Source organism: Anguilla rostrata, chromosome 2 (genome assembly GCF_018555375.3).
Source record: "Anguilla rostrata isolate EN2019 chromosome 2, ASM1855537v3, whole genome shotgun sequence".
NCBI lineage: Eukaryota > Metazoa > Chordata > Actinopteri > Anguilliformes > Anguillidae > Anguilla > Anguilla rostrata.
This window is the reverse complement of record NC_057934.1, coordinates 72,271,825-72,289,834: the sequence shown is the minus strand read 5'-3', so window position 1 is coordinate 72,289,834 and position 18,010 is coordinate 72,271,825. Positions and strand designations below refer to the sequence as shown.

The following is an 18,010-nucleotide window of genomic DNA, read 5'->3' as shown; positions in this document are numbered from 1 at the left end:
TCATGCAAAAGATGTACTCCTCGTAGTAGTGCCGCAAAATTAGCTGGATTACAACACTGTATGCGAAATCACGATTCACGAATCATCCTAGACCATTTGATGTATGTAATTATTCCTCATATTCTCAAAATAACTCTCTTTCATATGTAGTATGGATGCTAGTGTCCCACTTCGCTGTCATAGACTATTTTAAGATCGCTCCAGTCCTCTTCTTCACTTCATGGTCATGGACTGCTTCCGACCTGTTCCTTCCCTGCCCATGCCTTGACACTATCTGCACCTCCAGATCCATCATCCGGCTCCTCTAAACTGCACTACTCTGAACTACACAATTTGGTCTATTCCTGTTAGCTTTCACCTCAACTAAGCAGCTTAACCCATTTTATTTGCTGTCTGGTACTTTACACCAGAGTGGCCAGTGGAGGATGGGCTCCCCCTCTATAGCGAGGTTCCTCTTGAGATTTCTTCCCTTTGGGGAGTTTTTTTGCTCGTCACTGTTTGAGGGTTTTCTCCCCATTGGGTGTTTTTTTTTAATCTCATGCACTTGCTATTTGAGGGTTCAGACCTGGTGTTTTCTGCTTGCTCTTTTTGGTCTCTCTTGCCTAACCACCTGATCTAACCACGCTTAATCTGCGCCACACTCCAGCAAAGTAGGTGGCGGTAATGTATCTTCCATGCAATCGGTAGGCTGCCAATAAACACCACCGAAGAAGCTCGTTCCGGAAACTCCACCGGAAGATGCAGGTTCTACAAAAGTCCGACTATTTGTTTTCATAAAATAAAAGAACGGATATAGGGAACAAACACAGTAGATCATTCGCCTCTGAGAACTCTATCAAGTTATATGGAATTAAATTAATGCATTTAAGTAATTAATTAGTGGCCGAATTGGTAAGTTTGTTTTCCCCAATAACCCTGATGCTTTAACTGTTCTGTTAATTTTGTTCACCAGTAAGTTTCAAATCGGGCTACGTTCCATTCTGCAGTGTTTTCTTACGATATTCCGGTACTTCCTAGGCTTCGTTGCCTGGCTCCATCTACCCTCTCCAGTTCCTTTGTACGCACTATGGTAAGAACTAGTGTACATTTGTGGCTATAATCTAGAAACGCGTAGAAATGCGAAACGAAGTAGTCTCCGTTTGTTAGCAACATGCTGCACCATTTTGTCTTTCAAATATTATGCTTTTTTAGGGATGAGGATAAGACTGTTTGAAGGGGTGAACACTAGGGATGGTGATTTTCAATTATTTCGCAGATCGATGGATCGCATAATGTTCAATGTGCTCGATTCCAAAATCGATTCATAACAAGTAGAGTAGAGGAATTATTTTTTAGAACGCATCTTGCCGAGGGGCAACGCTGGTTGTGTGGAAAATGCATTATCAAAAACCAGTACCAACGTTTGTCCATCAGAATAAAGTCTTGGTGCTTACTTTGTGTCAAATACAGTCATGGTCCGATAAGACAAATAATTTTATTTTCAATTTATTAACAATTGTTGCACGCCCACAAAACCAAAATACACAGCTGCTTGGCTGAATATTCAATTCTGATAGGCTGAGACATGTAGGCCTATATTATTTCTCTATACGGTAATTATGGAGTAGTGCCTGCAAATGTTCAATCAGCGTTATATGCGATAACGATATGCGATAACACACATGCTGTGACACTAGTTTGACTTAAAACCGAACTGAATTTTAATTTTAGGGAACCAGGTAGAGAGTTGTCAGCCAGCACGTAGCGTTCGTTGCTTAGCAATATCCTATAGGATACAGGATGTTTGTTTGAATAATTGGGCAGGCTGAAATTTCCGTCGTGTTTTCATTACAATTGACGTAGACCGTCGCCTCGGACGATTTCCCTCATCACAGGGCATTTAAACTGCATAATGCTCAACCACTCAGACATTATCCCGCTTATACAACGGCTCACCAACAAAAAGCATAATTGCAATTGCAAATAGCTAAAATTAAGTACTGACAATGAGTAAGTGCTAATCATGTCATGAGCTACTTCTAAGTAGCCACCCCTGTAGGCAACAAGGATGTTCTAAGGCCAGTGGAAATTCAAGCAGTTTTACTCAGTGGTATAAGATGATCAGAAAGTTAAACTACATTTGAAAAGAAATTCATTAAGTTGGTCTGGAATTGGAAATTTTGCTCAAAACCAGTTCTTAGAGAAAAAATATTTATTGAAACACCATGCACCCTTTTCAATCAGTCTTCATGTCATGATGGACCTAATTCAAAGCATTTTTATTTTCATTAATTATAGTCATTGTCAAATCCTTATCAAAAATCAAACTAACCATGTTTTTGATCTGGTTTAGTGATAAAAAGCTATTTGCAAACTAGATGGTGAAATTTTTGCATGGATGAAGAATCAATGTATGAATTTATTCTATATTTTGTAATACTTTATATGTGGTATTTATCAATCCTCTGCACTTTGCTCTTGCATTCACTCTGTTGCAAGTGAGTCTTTTTCTCATCAGTCCACATGACCTTTATCCTGAACTTTGCCGGGTCTTTTAGGTACTTCTTAACAATCTGTAACCTGGCCATTCTGTTTTTGCAGATAACTTGTGGATTGCATCTTGAGGTGTATCCTCTGTACTTCTGTTCATGAAGGCTTGTGTGGTCAATAGTCGGCATCAAAACCTGCCTGTCTGAAGTCTTGCTGAGGATCTGCATTTTAACCACGTGTGAGTTGCCTGATTACAAATCTAAAACTGTGAAGTACAGACCCAAATAAAAAACTGAAAAAACAATTTTGTCTCAAACATTATGAGGGGCACTGCAAATTTTTTTTGTATGTCACATTTGATACCATACATGCACAAGACCACTTGTTACTCTTGCTTTGCCCCATTGCGAATAGTAGGAGAAAAAAATGCTATTACAGCTGGCGGCCATAAACCGGAAGTGGCTTCCTGGAAGTTAGTGTAAAGCCCATCCCTTGAAGCTTCATTTAACTTGCCTTGCTTGTCATCATTTTTCTGAAAATTGCATTTCTTGTGTACATGTCAAGTTTAAATTTACCATATCAAACCATTTCAAACAAAAGATCATTGAATTTGAATTTTGTGCTTAACCTAGCAATAGCTGTTTTGCTGAAGTGTGTGGCGCAAAAACTTGAATAATTCTCCTATACATTCTGGCGTTTCTGTTTTATTTTTGGAGTAACATAGTGATACTGATGAAGTCCACTGAATAGAATTAAACTGAAGGCAGCTCCACTACCCAAGACAGGGGCATGAATAGATGGAGGGAAAATGTCCTTATCCTTTGGCAGCTCAGTCTTCTTATTGCTACGCCCAGCCCTGTCCTCAATATCTTGTGTTTCCTTGATTTTATGTGGCACAAGTTTTCTTATTCTCTCACAGACCAATAAAGCTGAAATTTGAAACCATTAAAAAAAAGAAAAAGAAAAAAAAGTGGCAGTTCAAGTTAAAACTTTATTTTAAAAATTGACATGGGCCTTGGTATCACTCAGTACAGTGAAAGGAACGGTTTCCTCCTCATAATCCAAGAGCACCCTCTGTGGTCAGTCAGGCATCTGCGGTACTGCAGATTGTAAAGAATTTGTCAGCTGCTGCAGTAGGACCTGTTTGATTAAGGCTAAATCCCTTCCCCTGTTTCCCTCCAGGAGCTGCACTTCTGCACACCTTTGAGCAGCAGTATGATGCAGGGCGGAGTCTGTCTGAGACAGGACACTGAGACAACACTACCAGAGCTCACTGAGCAACACAGGACCAGACAGAAAGAAGAGGAACTCAGTGGACTGGAGTTTGTCCACATGGCAGAGTCAGAGACAGAGTGTGCTGCACCAGGACTCAACACACTGGAGCCAGAGTGTGTTACAGCACACAGCGGGGTCAGTGATGTACATCACACACTCACATCACTTATTAAAACTGAAACTCATCTGGGCTCCCCCCACACTGGGGATCTTATTAAGACTGAGAGCCTAGACAGTGCAGAGCTGGGATGTATAAGCCATCTGAATTCTGACCAAATCAAAACAGAGTCTGTTGATGGTGCATATGTTAAGGTACGGGACATTCAATATGTTAATATTAAATCAGATCAAATCAAGTATGAATCCAGTGAATGTTTGGTGAGTGATGTCATGAATACTGTGATGAATGGAGCTGCTGTTGGTTACAAAGACCAGACTGAATCAGGGCAATGTGCAGGAGAGCCAAACCAAAACTGTAAAAATGAAGACAGTCATCATCTGCTGACCGTATGTGGGGATTTAAATCATAACTGTGACATAACCAATGAGAATGCTCAGCCTAGAATTGTCCTACAGAAAAGTACAAACAGTAGGAAAACGCATATTGATTTCCAGGAAACAAATATGATAACTGAACCCATGGTAATTAATTCAAGTAAAAACCCAAGCCGATTGACTTTTTTTCATAATAAGACAAACCCCAAAAAACAAAGAGATATAAATATAATTGAAAAGCGGTACAGGTGTACACAGTGTGAGAAGTGTTTTTCTCAGAAAAGTGCTTTAAGTTGCCACAAGAGGATTCATACAGGTGAAAAGCCATACAGGTGTACACAGTGTGGGAAGTGTTTTTCAAAGAAAGGGGTTTTAAGTTGCCACAAGAGGATTCATACAGGTGAAAAACCATACAGGTGTACACAGTGTGAGAAGTGTTTTTCACAGAAAAGTACTTTAGATTCCCACATGAGGGTTCATACTGGTGAAAAACCCTACAAATGTACTGAGTGTGAAAAGTGTTTTTCACAGAGAAGTGTTTTGATTTCCCACAAGAGGATTCATACAGGTGAAAAACCTTACAAATGTATTGAGTGTGGGAAGGGTTTTTCCCGGATGTTTAATTTAAATCGCCACCAGAGTTCTCATACAACACCCAGGATAATTAACTCAATAGAAAACCCAGACCTACTGAATTCTTTTCAAAAGAAGATAATTTGCAGAAATAAAAGTGAAATTAATATAGGTGAAAAGCCACATAGGTGTACACAATGTGAGAAATGTTTTTTGTGGAAAAAAGACTTAAATTGCCACATGAGGATTCATACAGGTGAAAAACCCTACAAATGTACTGAGTGTGGGAAGTGTTTTTCACAGAAAAGTACTTTAAATTGCCACATGAAGATTCATACAGGTGAAAAACCCTACAAATGTACTGAGTGTGGAAAGTGTTTTTCCCGAATTGCTGGTTTATATTACCACATGATGATTCATTCAGGTGAAAAACCATACAAATGTACTCAGTGTGGGAATTGTTTTACACAGAAAAAAGCTTTAAATCAGCATAACACGATTCATAAACGTGAAAAACCCTACAGATGTACGCAGTGTGATAAGTGTTTTTATTCCCAACCTGTTTTAAATACACACATGAGAATTCATACAGGTGAAAAGCCCTACAAATGTATTCAGTGTGGGAAGAGTTTTTCAAAGAAAAGTATTTTAAATTGCCACATAATGATTCATACAGGTGAAAAGCCCTACAAATGTACTCAGTGTGGGAAGAGTTTTTCACAGAAAGGGGCTTTAATTAGCCACAACATGATTCATACAGGTGAAAAACCCTACAAATGTACTCAGTGTGGGAAGAGTTTTTCACAGAAAAGTACTTTAAATTACCACATAATGATTCATAAAGGTGAAAAACCCTACGAATGTACCGAGTGTGGGAAGTGTTTTTCACAGAGAAGTACTTTAAATAGACATAAGATTATTCATTCAGGTGAAAAGACCTATAATTAGTGTACTCTGTGTTGGAAATGTTTTAATACAAAATTCAAGTTAAATATTAATGAGCATACAGAATACAGATTACTGTAGAAAGAAATAGTTATGTCTATTGCAAACTTGTATGTTTATGTTTATGTAATGTTTATGTGTGGTAAAGTTAGTGTCATTTTTCATCTTCTGACAGTATGTTTTATCAGACATTAGTTGATGTAAATGACCCTTTAAAATGGCTGTCAAATTGCAATGTTTACTCTTTATTTAGAATTAGCATTATATAATGCTTAACCACTTTTATTTTTCTATTCATTTTTGACATCGCATTTGGGCTTTTATTTTGAAGGCAGGTTTTGTTTGTTTTGTCTTCCCACACTTCTTTGCAAAAACTAAACTTATGAGAACTTGCCAGAAAGAGCAAATCGTGAAACTGCAAAAATTAAATGTAAATGTAAAAATTTCCTTCACTTGATATTAAACTCTAGCACCTAGCTGGAAAGCGAACAAGGTATGGGTTTTGTTTGTTGTGAGAAATGTAGTCATGGTTTGCACAAATGTGTATTTTCTTTCCTTAAGTGTTTGGTGAGAATGCTATACTAACACCAGCAGTTTGGCTAATAGCTTAACCTAGCCTTTTGTCCGAGACTGTTAGTTCACTGTTAGGTGAAAGTAAGCTAATTTATTGCATTTTGAATGTACTTAATGCGGTTAATGCACCTTGTATGTAATTTGTAGCACAGGCTAATTATTTTTCTCAGGTCAATTGCTAAGTACTGAGTTATTGTCTAATTTTGATGTCAATGCATTATGTAGTGAATTATAGCTATTATTTTCCTTGTGAGTATGGAAATGTGGAATATTATAAGAGCCTTTTTATTATTTTCCCACTCAGCTCTTACAGTGTGTTTGTGGATACGGCACTGTGTTACGGCAATAAACGCTTCATGAACCATCAGTTTGAGAGTTGGCCATCGTTCTAGCTGAGGACACTACAGTTAAGGATCTTTGTTTCACTCTATTATTTTATGTTGTTTATCAGTTATGCATGAAATAATTTTACATGCTGAATGTGCCCAGTCCAAGGCCTCTGCCATGTAAATATTTGCAACTCTTATTTCCTTCAATATGTCGTTGCTTTCTCCTTTGCTTCCCCTGTATAAATGTTTATGCATTCCTCTTATACATAGCTCATACATAATTTTACAATTGTACAAATAAGTTTGATTCATATGGGGTGTGAATTGTATTAATATTTTAACAATTTTTTATGTCAGAACATGTATACTTTTTTATTTTTAAACAATGAATGTTTTCTAAAACTCATCTGATTCAGTTATTCCACCATGTTCCTAATAATAAACATTGACATAATATATCAATTATTTTCATTTTTCTGACTTCTGGTTGCTATACAGTATAAATAATTTGTGTCAATATACCGATCAAAATGCAAGCCTTAAAGGACCATACCAGTTATTTTTGAGGTACCGTGTTTGTTTACGTTTTGTCCAGACAGACGTCATTCACTGCCATTCATGTTGAAACGGTGTGGAAAAACACCCGACGAGACTTGAAAGTTGCTAGGTATAGGTAATTTACCCTTTTGAAAATCACAACGCTGTTTATTTTATCTAAAATCACCGTATTTCTCTAATACAAGCCATTCAAATTTGCGCATAATATCAAGTTCAAACGTGTCTCATTTAGGCGTAGGCCGGCCTCAATATTGCATTTTTACCGCATTTGTACCGTAGACTTACATGGAAACCGGATATGAAAACACCTATACTGGAGCCATCCGTAGTGGCGCTAGTGAGCATCCAGGAACTACAACACCAGGAAATGAGCTTCAAAAACGAAGTCTGGTTTTGGCCGCTTGCACTACACTGTATAAGCCTGAAGTTATTGAATATTTTTTCCCGATAAAAAATTCCCAAAAGTATGCAAAAGCCTCTTTTCCCAAACTAAGTGTTGTAGTATAACCAAGAGGAGACCATTGATGTGTGAAGTGATTTTGGTGACAGTATCTCTTTTCGTTGTTGCACTTTTTAGACGTTCCCTGCGCACTCCTCTCACAGCCAGCTGTACATAGAGACCTATGTTATTTGTCCTCTGGACGGCTAGTTTTGGGTAAAATTAGGTCGTAGCTCATTGTCTACATTACTACGGTCCTAAATAGGCGTCGTTTGTGTTTTAACAACGTTTCATTTATGAGTTATTGATCCGAGAAGTTCGAATCTGTGAATATATTTCCAACTTTACCGAAGTTTACAGCTGGCTAACCACGATGTATCCACAGAAGTGATATTGCACTAGTACAGTAGATGTATAAGAATGCTAGGATGTCAATCATGCTAGCAGATTGTGTGTATGAGATCGCTAAATGTAAAAATACAAATGCTTATATCATGTAGTCGCTAGCTAATTGGCTAGTTAGCCCTACTGTAGCAGCTAGTTATATAACTGGCTAGTTAGCCCCACTGTAGCAAGTTAGAAGCTAGAAATGTCAGTTTGTAATCAGTAATATGTGCTTTCGTGTGAATGTCCAGTACATGTGTGTATAGCTATGGTGAGAATAATGTGTTGAGTCGAATCTGAGAATTGCAAACTTTACTTTATTGAGAATACATGACAATAGATAATAGCTAGATCCCTGTGGACAGATCGGCTGTGACGATGGCAAGATTGTTGTGTGGCGCAGCAGCAATGAAGTTTGTACAGGCTCTGTGTAGAGGAGGAGCTCTGTGTGTGGCTGGCCTATCACGGAACAATGTGGACTATGGCGTCAATAATCAGCGCAAGAAGATATTCACTGCTCGAGCACGAAAGCACTTCCACGCGTGTAAATTCCAACACCGAGAGTAAAACAAGCAGCCAGTTACGCGCAGATATTCACTGTGTCAGCACAAAACCACTTTCAAGCACGCAAATTTCAACACCGAGAGTAAAACAATAAGCCGCCGGCCAGCTGGTTCTACTTGCTGGCAAAGTATTTCTCCTCGCTCGTGAATCCTCCCACGGACTAGAATTGATTGTTGTCAGTGTGGGTGCAGGGATGGGGTGGAGACTTATGCTAATGTATTCACTGCTATGTTTGGTCACTTTAAATACGAACCAGGCCAGGTTGTGTCACAACAAATTTCATCCCCCTATTCATTTCTGGGGATATGTCGTGCCGATACATTGCGCTGATTGGTCAGATCTCTGTGTCCGAAGATTCAAATTCAAATAAGCTTTATTGGCATGCCATACATTGTAAAAACATGAGTACAACAAACAATAAACACATGAACAGAATACAAATTTGTACGTGTGTGGTATTTCTGTATCTTAGTTTGTGTAATGGCGTGTGAAAAGCAGTGAGTAGGGGGGCGCCAGGACGAAAGTAATGGAGGGCGAAAGTAACACGTGCATTTTCTCAAAAACGAGGGGAGCTGCAATGACTTGGTTACTTGTGCATGTGCATATAACAGTGCACAAGCTTCATACTAGCATACTAGCTTTATGCTAGCAAGTCTTGGATGCTGGGCAGAGAAGTGACAGTAGAGAGTGGAGGGACGGAAGTAACATACCATGGAGGGACAAAAGTAACATCTTTTTTGTAGCCTAGCTACTTTATTATGATTTTCTACTCGTTGTTGGTTCCTGGTTCAGCCTACTTGCAGTAAAAAATAAACAAAAAAAGTTTGTTGTCTCCTCTAGTTCATTCTATGTTGCCAAAATCACCTGACAAATCTGTCTATAAACATCACAAACTCACAATATAGCCTACTTTTATTGACAGGTTTAATAAATATATTATATGCTATTCGAAGATCACTTACCTTATAAGGTATATCGTTTTATGTTTAAGAGTATCTTCTGAGGAGAAAATGCCGTTTGTGAAAAAAGCTGTTGGAATTTTTGAATAAATATAAAATTCCAGTGATGATGAAGGAGTATGTCATAGTGTTTGATGCAATACCTATAGGACTTAAAAGACTTATACAAGGATTTGTTTTTCATGAGAAGTGTCAAAACTTCAATTTCAGGATCTTACTGAATGATGTATGCATCAAAGGTAAAAAAAAGTAATAATTACATTAGGAAGCTGTGCACTGAACCTGCTTTTCCTCCTGCAAAGGCATACTGGAATTCTGGATTTAATAATATCAATTGGAAAATGATATGGGACCAAAGTAGAAAAGATTGTCACTAACAAGGTCCGAGAAGTGTCTTAAAATGATTCATTTAATATATCCAGTTAACCAGGTAATGTTAAGATTTAAAATTGATATCAACTTTAAGTGTGTGTTTTGTCAAACTGAAAATGAAAATTTTATAGATCTTCAGGAGCCAAGATTAAACTTGAAAACATTGATGTTTTACTTGTTTTTGATAAAGATTTGGATCATAACAAAATATTTTTGATTAATCTTCTTATGTCGCCTATGTTAAATATTATATACATAAATGCAAGTGGGAAAAGGAAAATCCATTTTTTTTTTGTTCAAATATGAATTATATTAATATTTCGCAGGATAAAAAAAATAGCAAAGCAAAGTGAACCTTGAATGTGTTTGAAGCTTTATGTATTTTCATTTGTGAATGGTGTGTACCCCTGGCTTTAAAGTTTGTAAGTTTATATGTGTTTATATGTTCTGTTGAAAAAAGACGGTTTATGCTCGCGCCAGACCACTTGATCCGACCCAGATCTGACCACGCCTAAGCTGCACCACACTCCAGTAGGTGGCGGTAATGTACATTCCATGCAGCGGTGGGCTTTCAATAAACACCATCGAAGAAGCTCGTTGCGGAAACTGCAGCGGGAAATGGAGGTTGTTCTACAAAACTCCCGACTTGGTTTTAAAAAAAAAAAAGACACACACAGCGAACGCGCACGGTCGTTCATTCGCCGCCGAGAACTACGAAGTTATATCCAATTAAATTAATGAATTTAAGTAATTAATTAATGAATCGGTAAGTTTGTTTTCCTTTATAATCTTGATGCTTTAACGGTTCTGTTAGTTTTGTTCACCAGTAAGTTTCAAATCGGGCTGTGTTCCATTCTGCAATGGTTACTTACGATATCCCGTTTCTTCCTAGGCTTCATTGCCTGGCCCCATCTACACTCTCCAGTTATTATGTACGCACTATTATAACAACTTGTGTAGTTTTTTTTTTTGATTTTCGATTATTTTATAGATATAATGTTTAATGTGCTCGATTCCTAGCATGGAGAGGAATCTATTTTTAGAACACATCTTGGCCGGGCGGCAGCATTGGTTACAGCTATAGAAAATGCATGATAGCACACCAGTACCCAAGTTTTTCCATCGTAATAAAGTCTTAGTGCTTACTTTGTGTCTCATCGGAACATGACGGTGTTTATTGACACAAATAATTTTATTTTCAACTAACAATTGTTGCACGCCCACAAAACCAAAATACACAACGGCAAGGCTGAATACTCGATTCTGATAGGCTGAGTCATGTATAGTATTTCTCCATTTGCGGTGAATATGGGAGTAGTGCCTGGAAAAGTTCAATCGCTCTTATATACGATAACAAACATGCTGCGACACCATTTTGACTTAAAACCGAAATGAATTTTAAATTGAAGGAACCCGTTTGGGTGTTGTCGGCTAGAAGGTAGTCGGTAGCGGTAGTCTTTAGGGTATTTGCTACGATACACAGACTGATATTTCCTTCGCCTTGGATCGCCTATCTGAAACGCATGTTTTCATTACAATTGACGGAGGTGGTGAATTCGCATCGTACAATTTCCCATCACAGGACATTCAAACGTCATAATGCTCAACTACTCAGACATTATCCCGCGTATACAACGGCTCACCAACAAAAAGCATAATTGCAATCAAAACGTACGTTCCGAGAAAGATTTGGCTTTATTCTGTTCATATTTTTACATAGGCTACTGTATGATAAATGAATGAATGGAGCCCAGTTCCAACACACTGTACGTAAAAAGCATTTATGAAAGAATATAAAAGATCTAGTAGGCACGTGTCCGAAGAGTAATCGATCAATCCATTACTCGTACCCATCTCTACTGAAAACCACTATTTCAGGCCATGTAGAGCGTAATTTGTCTGAGGGCCAGCTTGTCCGTTCTGTCAGTCCCAATATGAGAGAGAGGACGTATGCTTATGAAGAGTTTTGCTGGTTAGCTGAGGTAAGTTATTGGGCTAGATAGCTAAACTTAAGTACAGACAATTAGTAAGTGCATATTATGTCATGCACGACTTCTAAGTAGCCACCCCCTGTAGACAACAAGAATGTTCTAAGGCTGGTGGAAATTCAAGCAGTTTTGCTCAGTGGTCTAAGATGATCAGAAAGTTAAACTACATTTTACAATAGCTCAGGAGGTAAGCGACATAGCTCAGGAGGTAAGACCGATTGTCTGGCAGTCGGAGGGTTGCCGGTTCAAAACCCCGCCCTGGGCATGTCGACGTGTCCTTGAGCAAGACACCTAACCCCTAACTGCTCTGGCGAATGAGAGGCATCAATTGTAAAGCGCTTTGGATAAAAGCGCTATATAAATGCAGCCCATTACAATAAATTCATCATGTAGGCCTGGAATTGGAAATTTTGGGAAAAAATATGAATTCTTAATGAAACACCATGCACCCTTTTCAATCACTCTGCATCTCATGATGGATATTTTCAAAACATTTTTATTTTCTTTAATAATAGTTATTACCAAATCCGTATAAAAAGTTAAACATATGTTTTGATCAGGTTTAGTGATGAAAGCTATTTGCAAACTAGATGGTAACATTTTTGCATGCATGAAGAAACAATGTATGAATTTATCCTGTATTTTGTAATACTTTCAATGTAGTATTTATCAAACCTCTGCACTTTTCTCTTGAATTCATTCTGATGCAAGTGAGTCTTGGTCTCATCAGTCCACGTGAACTTTATCCTGAACTTTGCCGGGTCTTTTAGGTACTTAACAATCTGTAACCTGTCCATCCTGTTTTTGCAGATAACTTGTGGATTGCATCTTGCAGTGTATCCTGTGTACTTCTGTTCATGAGGACTTATGTGGTCAGTAGTCGGCATCAAAACCTGCCTCCTGAAGGCTTGCTGAGGATCTGAATTTTAACCACACGTGAGTTGCCTGATTACAAATCTGAAAAATGCTAATACAGCTGGCGGCCATGAACCAGAAGTGGCTCCCGGTAAGTTAGTGTAAAGCCCATCCCTTGAAACTTCATTTAACTTGCCTTGCTGGTTATCATTTCTCTGTAAATTGCATTTATGGTGTACATGGCAAGTTTAAATTTACCATATCAAATCATTTCAAACAGCAGAACATTGTAGTTGACTTTTGTGCTTTTGTAGTTGAAGTGTGTGGCACAAAAACTTGAATATTTCTCCTATACATTCTGGCATTTCAGTTTTATTTTTGAAGTAACATAGCGATACTGATGAAGTCAATTGAATAGAATTAAATTTTAGGCAGCTCCACATCCCAAGACAGGGGCATGAATGGACGGAGGGAAATTGTAATTATCCATAGCCAGCCCACTTTTCAGGCCACCTTATTGCTACGCCCAGCCCTGTCCTTAATTTCTTGTGGTTCCTTGAATTTATGTGTCAGTAGTTTTCTTATTCTCTCACTGACCAACAAAGCCGAAACCAACATTCTGCAATAAGAAAAGACCAAAACAAACACAAAAAGTGGCAGTTCAAGTTGACACTTTATTTTAAAAATTGACCTGAGACTTAGTATCACTCAGGATAGTGAAATGGACGGTTTCCCCCTCCTCATAACGCAAGAGCATCCTCTGTGGTCAGTCAGGCATCTGCGGGACTGCTGATTGTAAAGAATGTGTCAGCTGCTGCAGTAGGACCTGTTTGATTAAGGCTAAATCCCTTCCCCTGTTTCCCTTCAGGAGCTGCACTTCTACACACCTTTGAGCAGCAGTATGATGCAGGCAGGAGTCTGTCTGAGACAGGACACTGAGACAACACTACCAGAGCTCACTGAGCAACACAGGACCAGACAGAAAGAAGAGGAACTCAGTGGACTGGAGCCTGTCCACATGGCAGAGTCAGAGTGTGCTGCACCAGGACTGAACACACTGGAGCCAGAGTGTGTTACAGCACACAGTGGGGTCAGTGATGTACATCACACACACACATCACTTAAAACAGAAACTGATCTGGGCTCTGCCCACACTGGGGATCTTACTAAGACTGAGAGCTTAGACAGTGCAGAGCTGCGATGTATAAGCCATCTGCATTCTGACCAAACCAAAACAGAGTCTGTTGATGGTGGATATGTTAAGGTAGAACACATCAGTGAATTACAGGATATTAAATATGTTAATATTAAATCAGATCAAATCAAGTATGAATCCAGTGAATGTTTGGTGAGTGACATCATGAATACTGTGATGAACGGAGCTGCTGTTGGTCACAAAGACCAGACTGAATCAGGGCAATGTGCAGGAGAGCCAAACCAAAACTGTAAAAATGAAGAAATTCATCATCTGCTGACCCAATGTGGGGATTTAGATCATAACTGTGCTCTAAAAAATGAGAATACTCAGCCCAGCATTGTCCTACAGAAAAGTACAAACAGTCGGAAAAAGACAATTCGCAGAAATAAAGGAAAAATTTATACAGATGAAAAGCCATATAGGTGTACACAATGTGAGAAGTGTTTTTCACAGAAAAGTGTTTTAAGTGTCCACAAGAGGATTCATACAGGTGAAAAGCCGTACAGGTGTACGCAGTGCGAGAAGTGTTTTTCACAGAGAAGTACTTTAATATCCCACAAGAGGATTCATACAGGTGAAAAGCCATTCAAATGTACTGAGTGTGAAAAGTGTTTTTCACAGAAAGGTGCTTTAAATTGCCACAAGAGGATTCATACAGGTGAAAAACCCTACAAATGTACTGAGTGTGGGAAAGGATTTTCCCGAATTCTTTATTTACATCGCCATCAGAGTAATCGTACAGCACCCATGATAATTAACTCAACAAAAAACCCAGACCTGTTGCATTTCCTTCAACAGAAGACAATTTGCAGAAATAAAAGTGAAATTGGTGTAGGCGAAAAGCCATACAGGTGTACACATTGTGAGAAGTGTTTTTCACAGAAAGGTAGGTTAAATATCCACATAATAACTCATACAGGTGAAAAACCCTACAAATGTATTGAGTGTGGTCAGCGTTTCAATTTTAAATCTTATTTAAATATACACATGAGAATTCATACAGGTGAAAAGCCCTACAAATGTATTCAGTGTGATAAGCGTTTCAATGTTAAATCTTATTTAAATTCACACATGAGAACTCATACTGGTGAAAAGCCCTACAGATGTATTCACTGTTGGAAGTGCTTTGCACAAAAAGGTACTTTAATTCGCCACCAGAGTATTCATACGGCACCCATACCTAATTCAAGTAAAAACCCAAGCCTAATTCAACAAAACAGAAGTAAAATTAATACAGGTGAAAAGCTGTACAAATGTACTCAGTGTGGGAAATGTTTTTCAAAGAAAAGCCTTTTAACTTACCATAAGATGATTCATACAGGCGAAAAGCCATATAAATGTACTCAGTGTGAGAAGTGTTTTAGACAGAAACGTGCTTTAAATTGCCACAAAATGATTCATACGGGTGAAAAACCCTACAAATGTACTGAGTGCGGGAAGTGTTTTTCCCAAAATAGTGTTTTAAATTACCATAAGGTGATTCATTCAAAGGAAAAACCCTACCAGTGTACACAGTGTGAGAAGTGTTGTCATTCCAAATCTGATTTAAAAAGACACATGAGAATTCATACAGGTGAAAAACCCTACAAATGTACCGAGTGTGGGAAATGTTTTTCACAGAGAAGTACTTTAAATTACCACATAACGATTCATAAAGGTGAAAAACCCTACAAATGTACCGAGTGTGGGAAGTGTTTTTCACAGAAAAGTGCTTTAAATAGCCACAATCTCATTCATTCAGGTGAAAAGAACTAGAATTAGTGTAATCTGTGTTGGAAATGTTTTAATACAAAATCCAAGTTAAATATTAATGAGCGTACAGATTAAAAGCCCTAATCTGCATGCTGTTCAGTGTGAGGACAGGTGTTTTGACTAATGGAATTTTCCAGTGTTCAACTAAACATACTGGAATTAAGTATTTGAGCTCAGAATTAGGATTTTTTTGCATCACTTTATATATATATATATTTGGATGCACTGTTGTAAGAAATTTTGTCTGTTGCAAACTTGTATTCTGAAAATGAACTTACAGTACTGGCCTTTCGGTTCTGTTACACATTAAAACCTCTACATTGGTAGTATGTGTGCTAAAGCTAGTGTAATTCAACTTCTGACAGTAAGTTTTATTATTCATTAGTTGATGATCTTTGTTTTACTCTTTATTATTTTTTGTTGTTTATCAATTCTGCATTAAATAATTTTACACTGTGAATGTACTCATTCCAAGGCCTCTGCCATGTAAATATTTAAATAAACTCTTACATTCTTCAATGTGTCATTGCTTTCTCCTTTGCTTCCCGTTTATAAATATAGATTAATCCCTGTTGCACATAATTTGTAACACTTTGTACAATTATACAAATATGTTTGACTCATATGGGGTGTGAATTGTATTAATCATTTTAAGAATTTTTATGTGTCATAACATGCAAACTTTTTTTAACAATGAATGTTTTCTAAAACTCATCTGATTCAATTATTGTACATTCAGAAAAATTCATTTCAGGCTATTAACATTGGCACTTTAATAATATTTAGACGAACATTAGGAATATATATATATATCGTATATATATCGTATAAATAGTATATATCGTATGTGTCAACATACCGATCAAAGTACTAGTCAAGCCTCTTAAAGGCTGTAATGCTATTAGAAATTTCCTCATAGCCATTTTGTTGATCATAATAGTTTCCATCTGACTTTCTTGTACATTCACACCAACAGCCTGATGGAAAGTGAGTGCTTTGAATGATGAGCGATAAGTAAGTCAGATTATTAGGCATGGCAACAATAATGTTTTTTTTTTTTTGGCAATGAAAAAATTGCAAATAACACATAATTTAACCAGTATCCAAAGAAGGTAATTAATACAGATTGTATATCAGTATATGAGCAGAAATACTGATGTTTTTGGCATTTAAAAAATGCCAAGCTACAATGGCAAAGGGGAAGTCTTATGAAATCATGGCGGAAGTGTAGTATGGGTAAGGAGCTGGTCTTGTAACCCGAGAGGTCACAGGTTCGATTCCCGGGTAAGGGAACTGCTGTTGTGCCCTTGATCAAGGTACTCAACTTGCATTGCTTCAGTAGGTATATATCCAGCTGTATAAATGGATGCAATGTAAATGATGTGTAAGTCGCTCTTGATATGAACGTCTGCTAAACGCCAGTAAATGGGGCTGTGTCCGAATTGGAAACTCGAGTCAATTTTAAAGTGCACTGATGACGGAGATGACCTAGGTCTCGCTATTGGCAGAATTCTTCCAGGGAGTGCAGCCCTGACGTGTCGAACGTGTCATTTGAACATGTAAATTGTTTTCATATTTAAGCTCAGTCAGACACTATATTGGAAGTTTCATTCTTATTGGTGCAACCTTTCATTCTAGTCATTAACATTGCTATTTTCAATGGGTGAGATGAAAGGTCAATCTTATCACTTCCTGATCGGCCTCTCATGCAGTGGATTGTGGGAACACACTACATTGCATGTGTCGAATGTCCAGTTTCTCTAGTAAAAGATGTACTCGTAGTAGCTCTGCACAATTAGCTATATTACAGTATTGAGCTTAGAATGTGAAATCACGAGTCACAGATCATCCTAGACTTTTTGATGTATGAAATTATTCCTCATATTCTCAAAATAACTCTCTTTCATATGTAGTGTGGGTGCTAGTGTCCCACTTCGCTGTCACAGGCTATTTTAAGATCGCTCCAGTCCTCTTCTTCACTTCATGGTCATGGACTGCTTCCGCCCTGTTCCTTCCCTGCCCATGCCTTGACACTGTCTGCAGCTCCAGATCCATCATCCGGCTCCTCTAAACTGCACTACTCTGAACTATACCATTTGGTCTATTCCTGTTAACTTTAACCTCAGCTTACCAGCTTAAACCATTCTATTTGCTGTCTCGTAATCAGGGGCGTAGACAGTGCAGTTGCACTGGGGCCTGTGGGGTGGGGGTGGGGGTAGGGGCAGCCATAGAGAGAGCGGGCCCTCCAGCAATGTGTTGGGCAGAGAACGGGCCCTTGCGAG

The 18,010-nt window shown here is 38.2% G+C and overlaps 4 protein-coding genes across 5 annotated transcripts in view; 2 read left to right on the top strand and 2 right to left on the bottom strand.

Annotated features, from left to right (window-relative positions):
• Window positions 1-18,010, bottom strand: part of LOC135249382 (oocyte zinc finger protein XlCOF6-like) — a 156,255-nt gene that overhangs the window by 92,771 nt on the left and 45,474 nt on the right. The window lies entirely within an intron of this gene.
• The window catches only part of LOC135249394 (zinc finger protein 257-like), a 97,760-nt gene that overhangs the window by 54,815 nt on the left and 24,935 nt on the right, over window positions 1-18,010 (bottom strand). The gene's annotated exons all lie outside the window — the stretch shown is intronic.
• On the top strand, window positions 713-7,121 carry LOC135249387 (zinc finger protein 345-like). The gene is made up of 3 exons (XM_064324988.1): window positions 713-891; window positions 987-1,069; window positions 3,652-7,121. Exons 2-3 carry the CDS (start codon window positions 1,067-1,069, stop codon window positions 5,758-5,760), a joined length of 2,112 nt encoding a protein of 703 aa, XP_064181058.1. The 5' UTR covers window positions 713-891; window positions 987-1,066; the 3' UTR covers window positions 5,761-7,121.
• LOC135249389 (zinc finger protein 83-like) lies at window positions 10,219-16,247 on the top strand. The gene is made up of 3 exons (XM_064324992.1): window positions 10,219-10,705; window positions 12,734-12,859; window positions 13,647-16,247. Exon 3 carries the CDS (start codon window positions 13,680-13,682, stop codon window positions 15,729-15,731), a length of 2,052 nt encoding a protein of 683 aa, XP_064181062.1. The 5' UTR covers window positions 10,219-10,705; window positions 12,734-12,859; window positions 13,647-13,679; the 3' UTR covers window positions 15,732-16,247.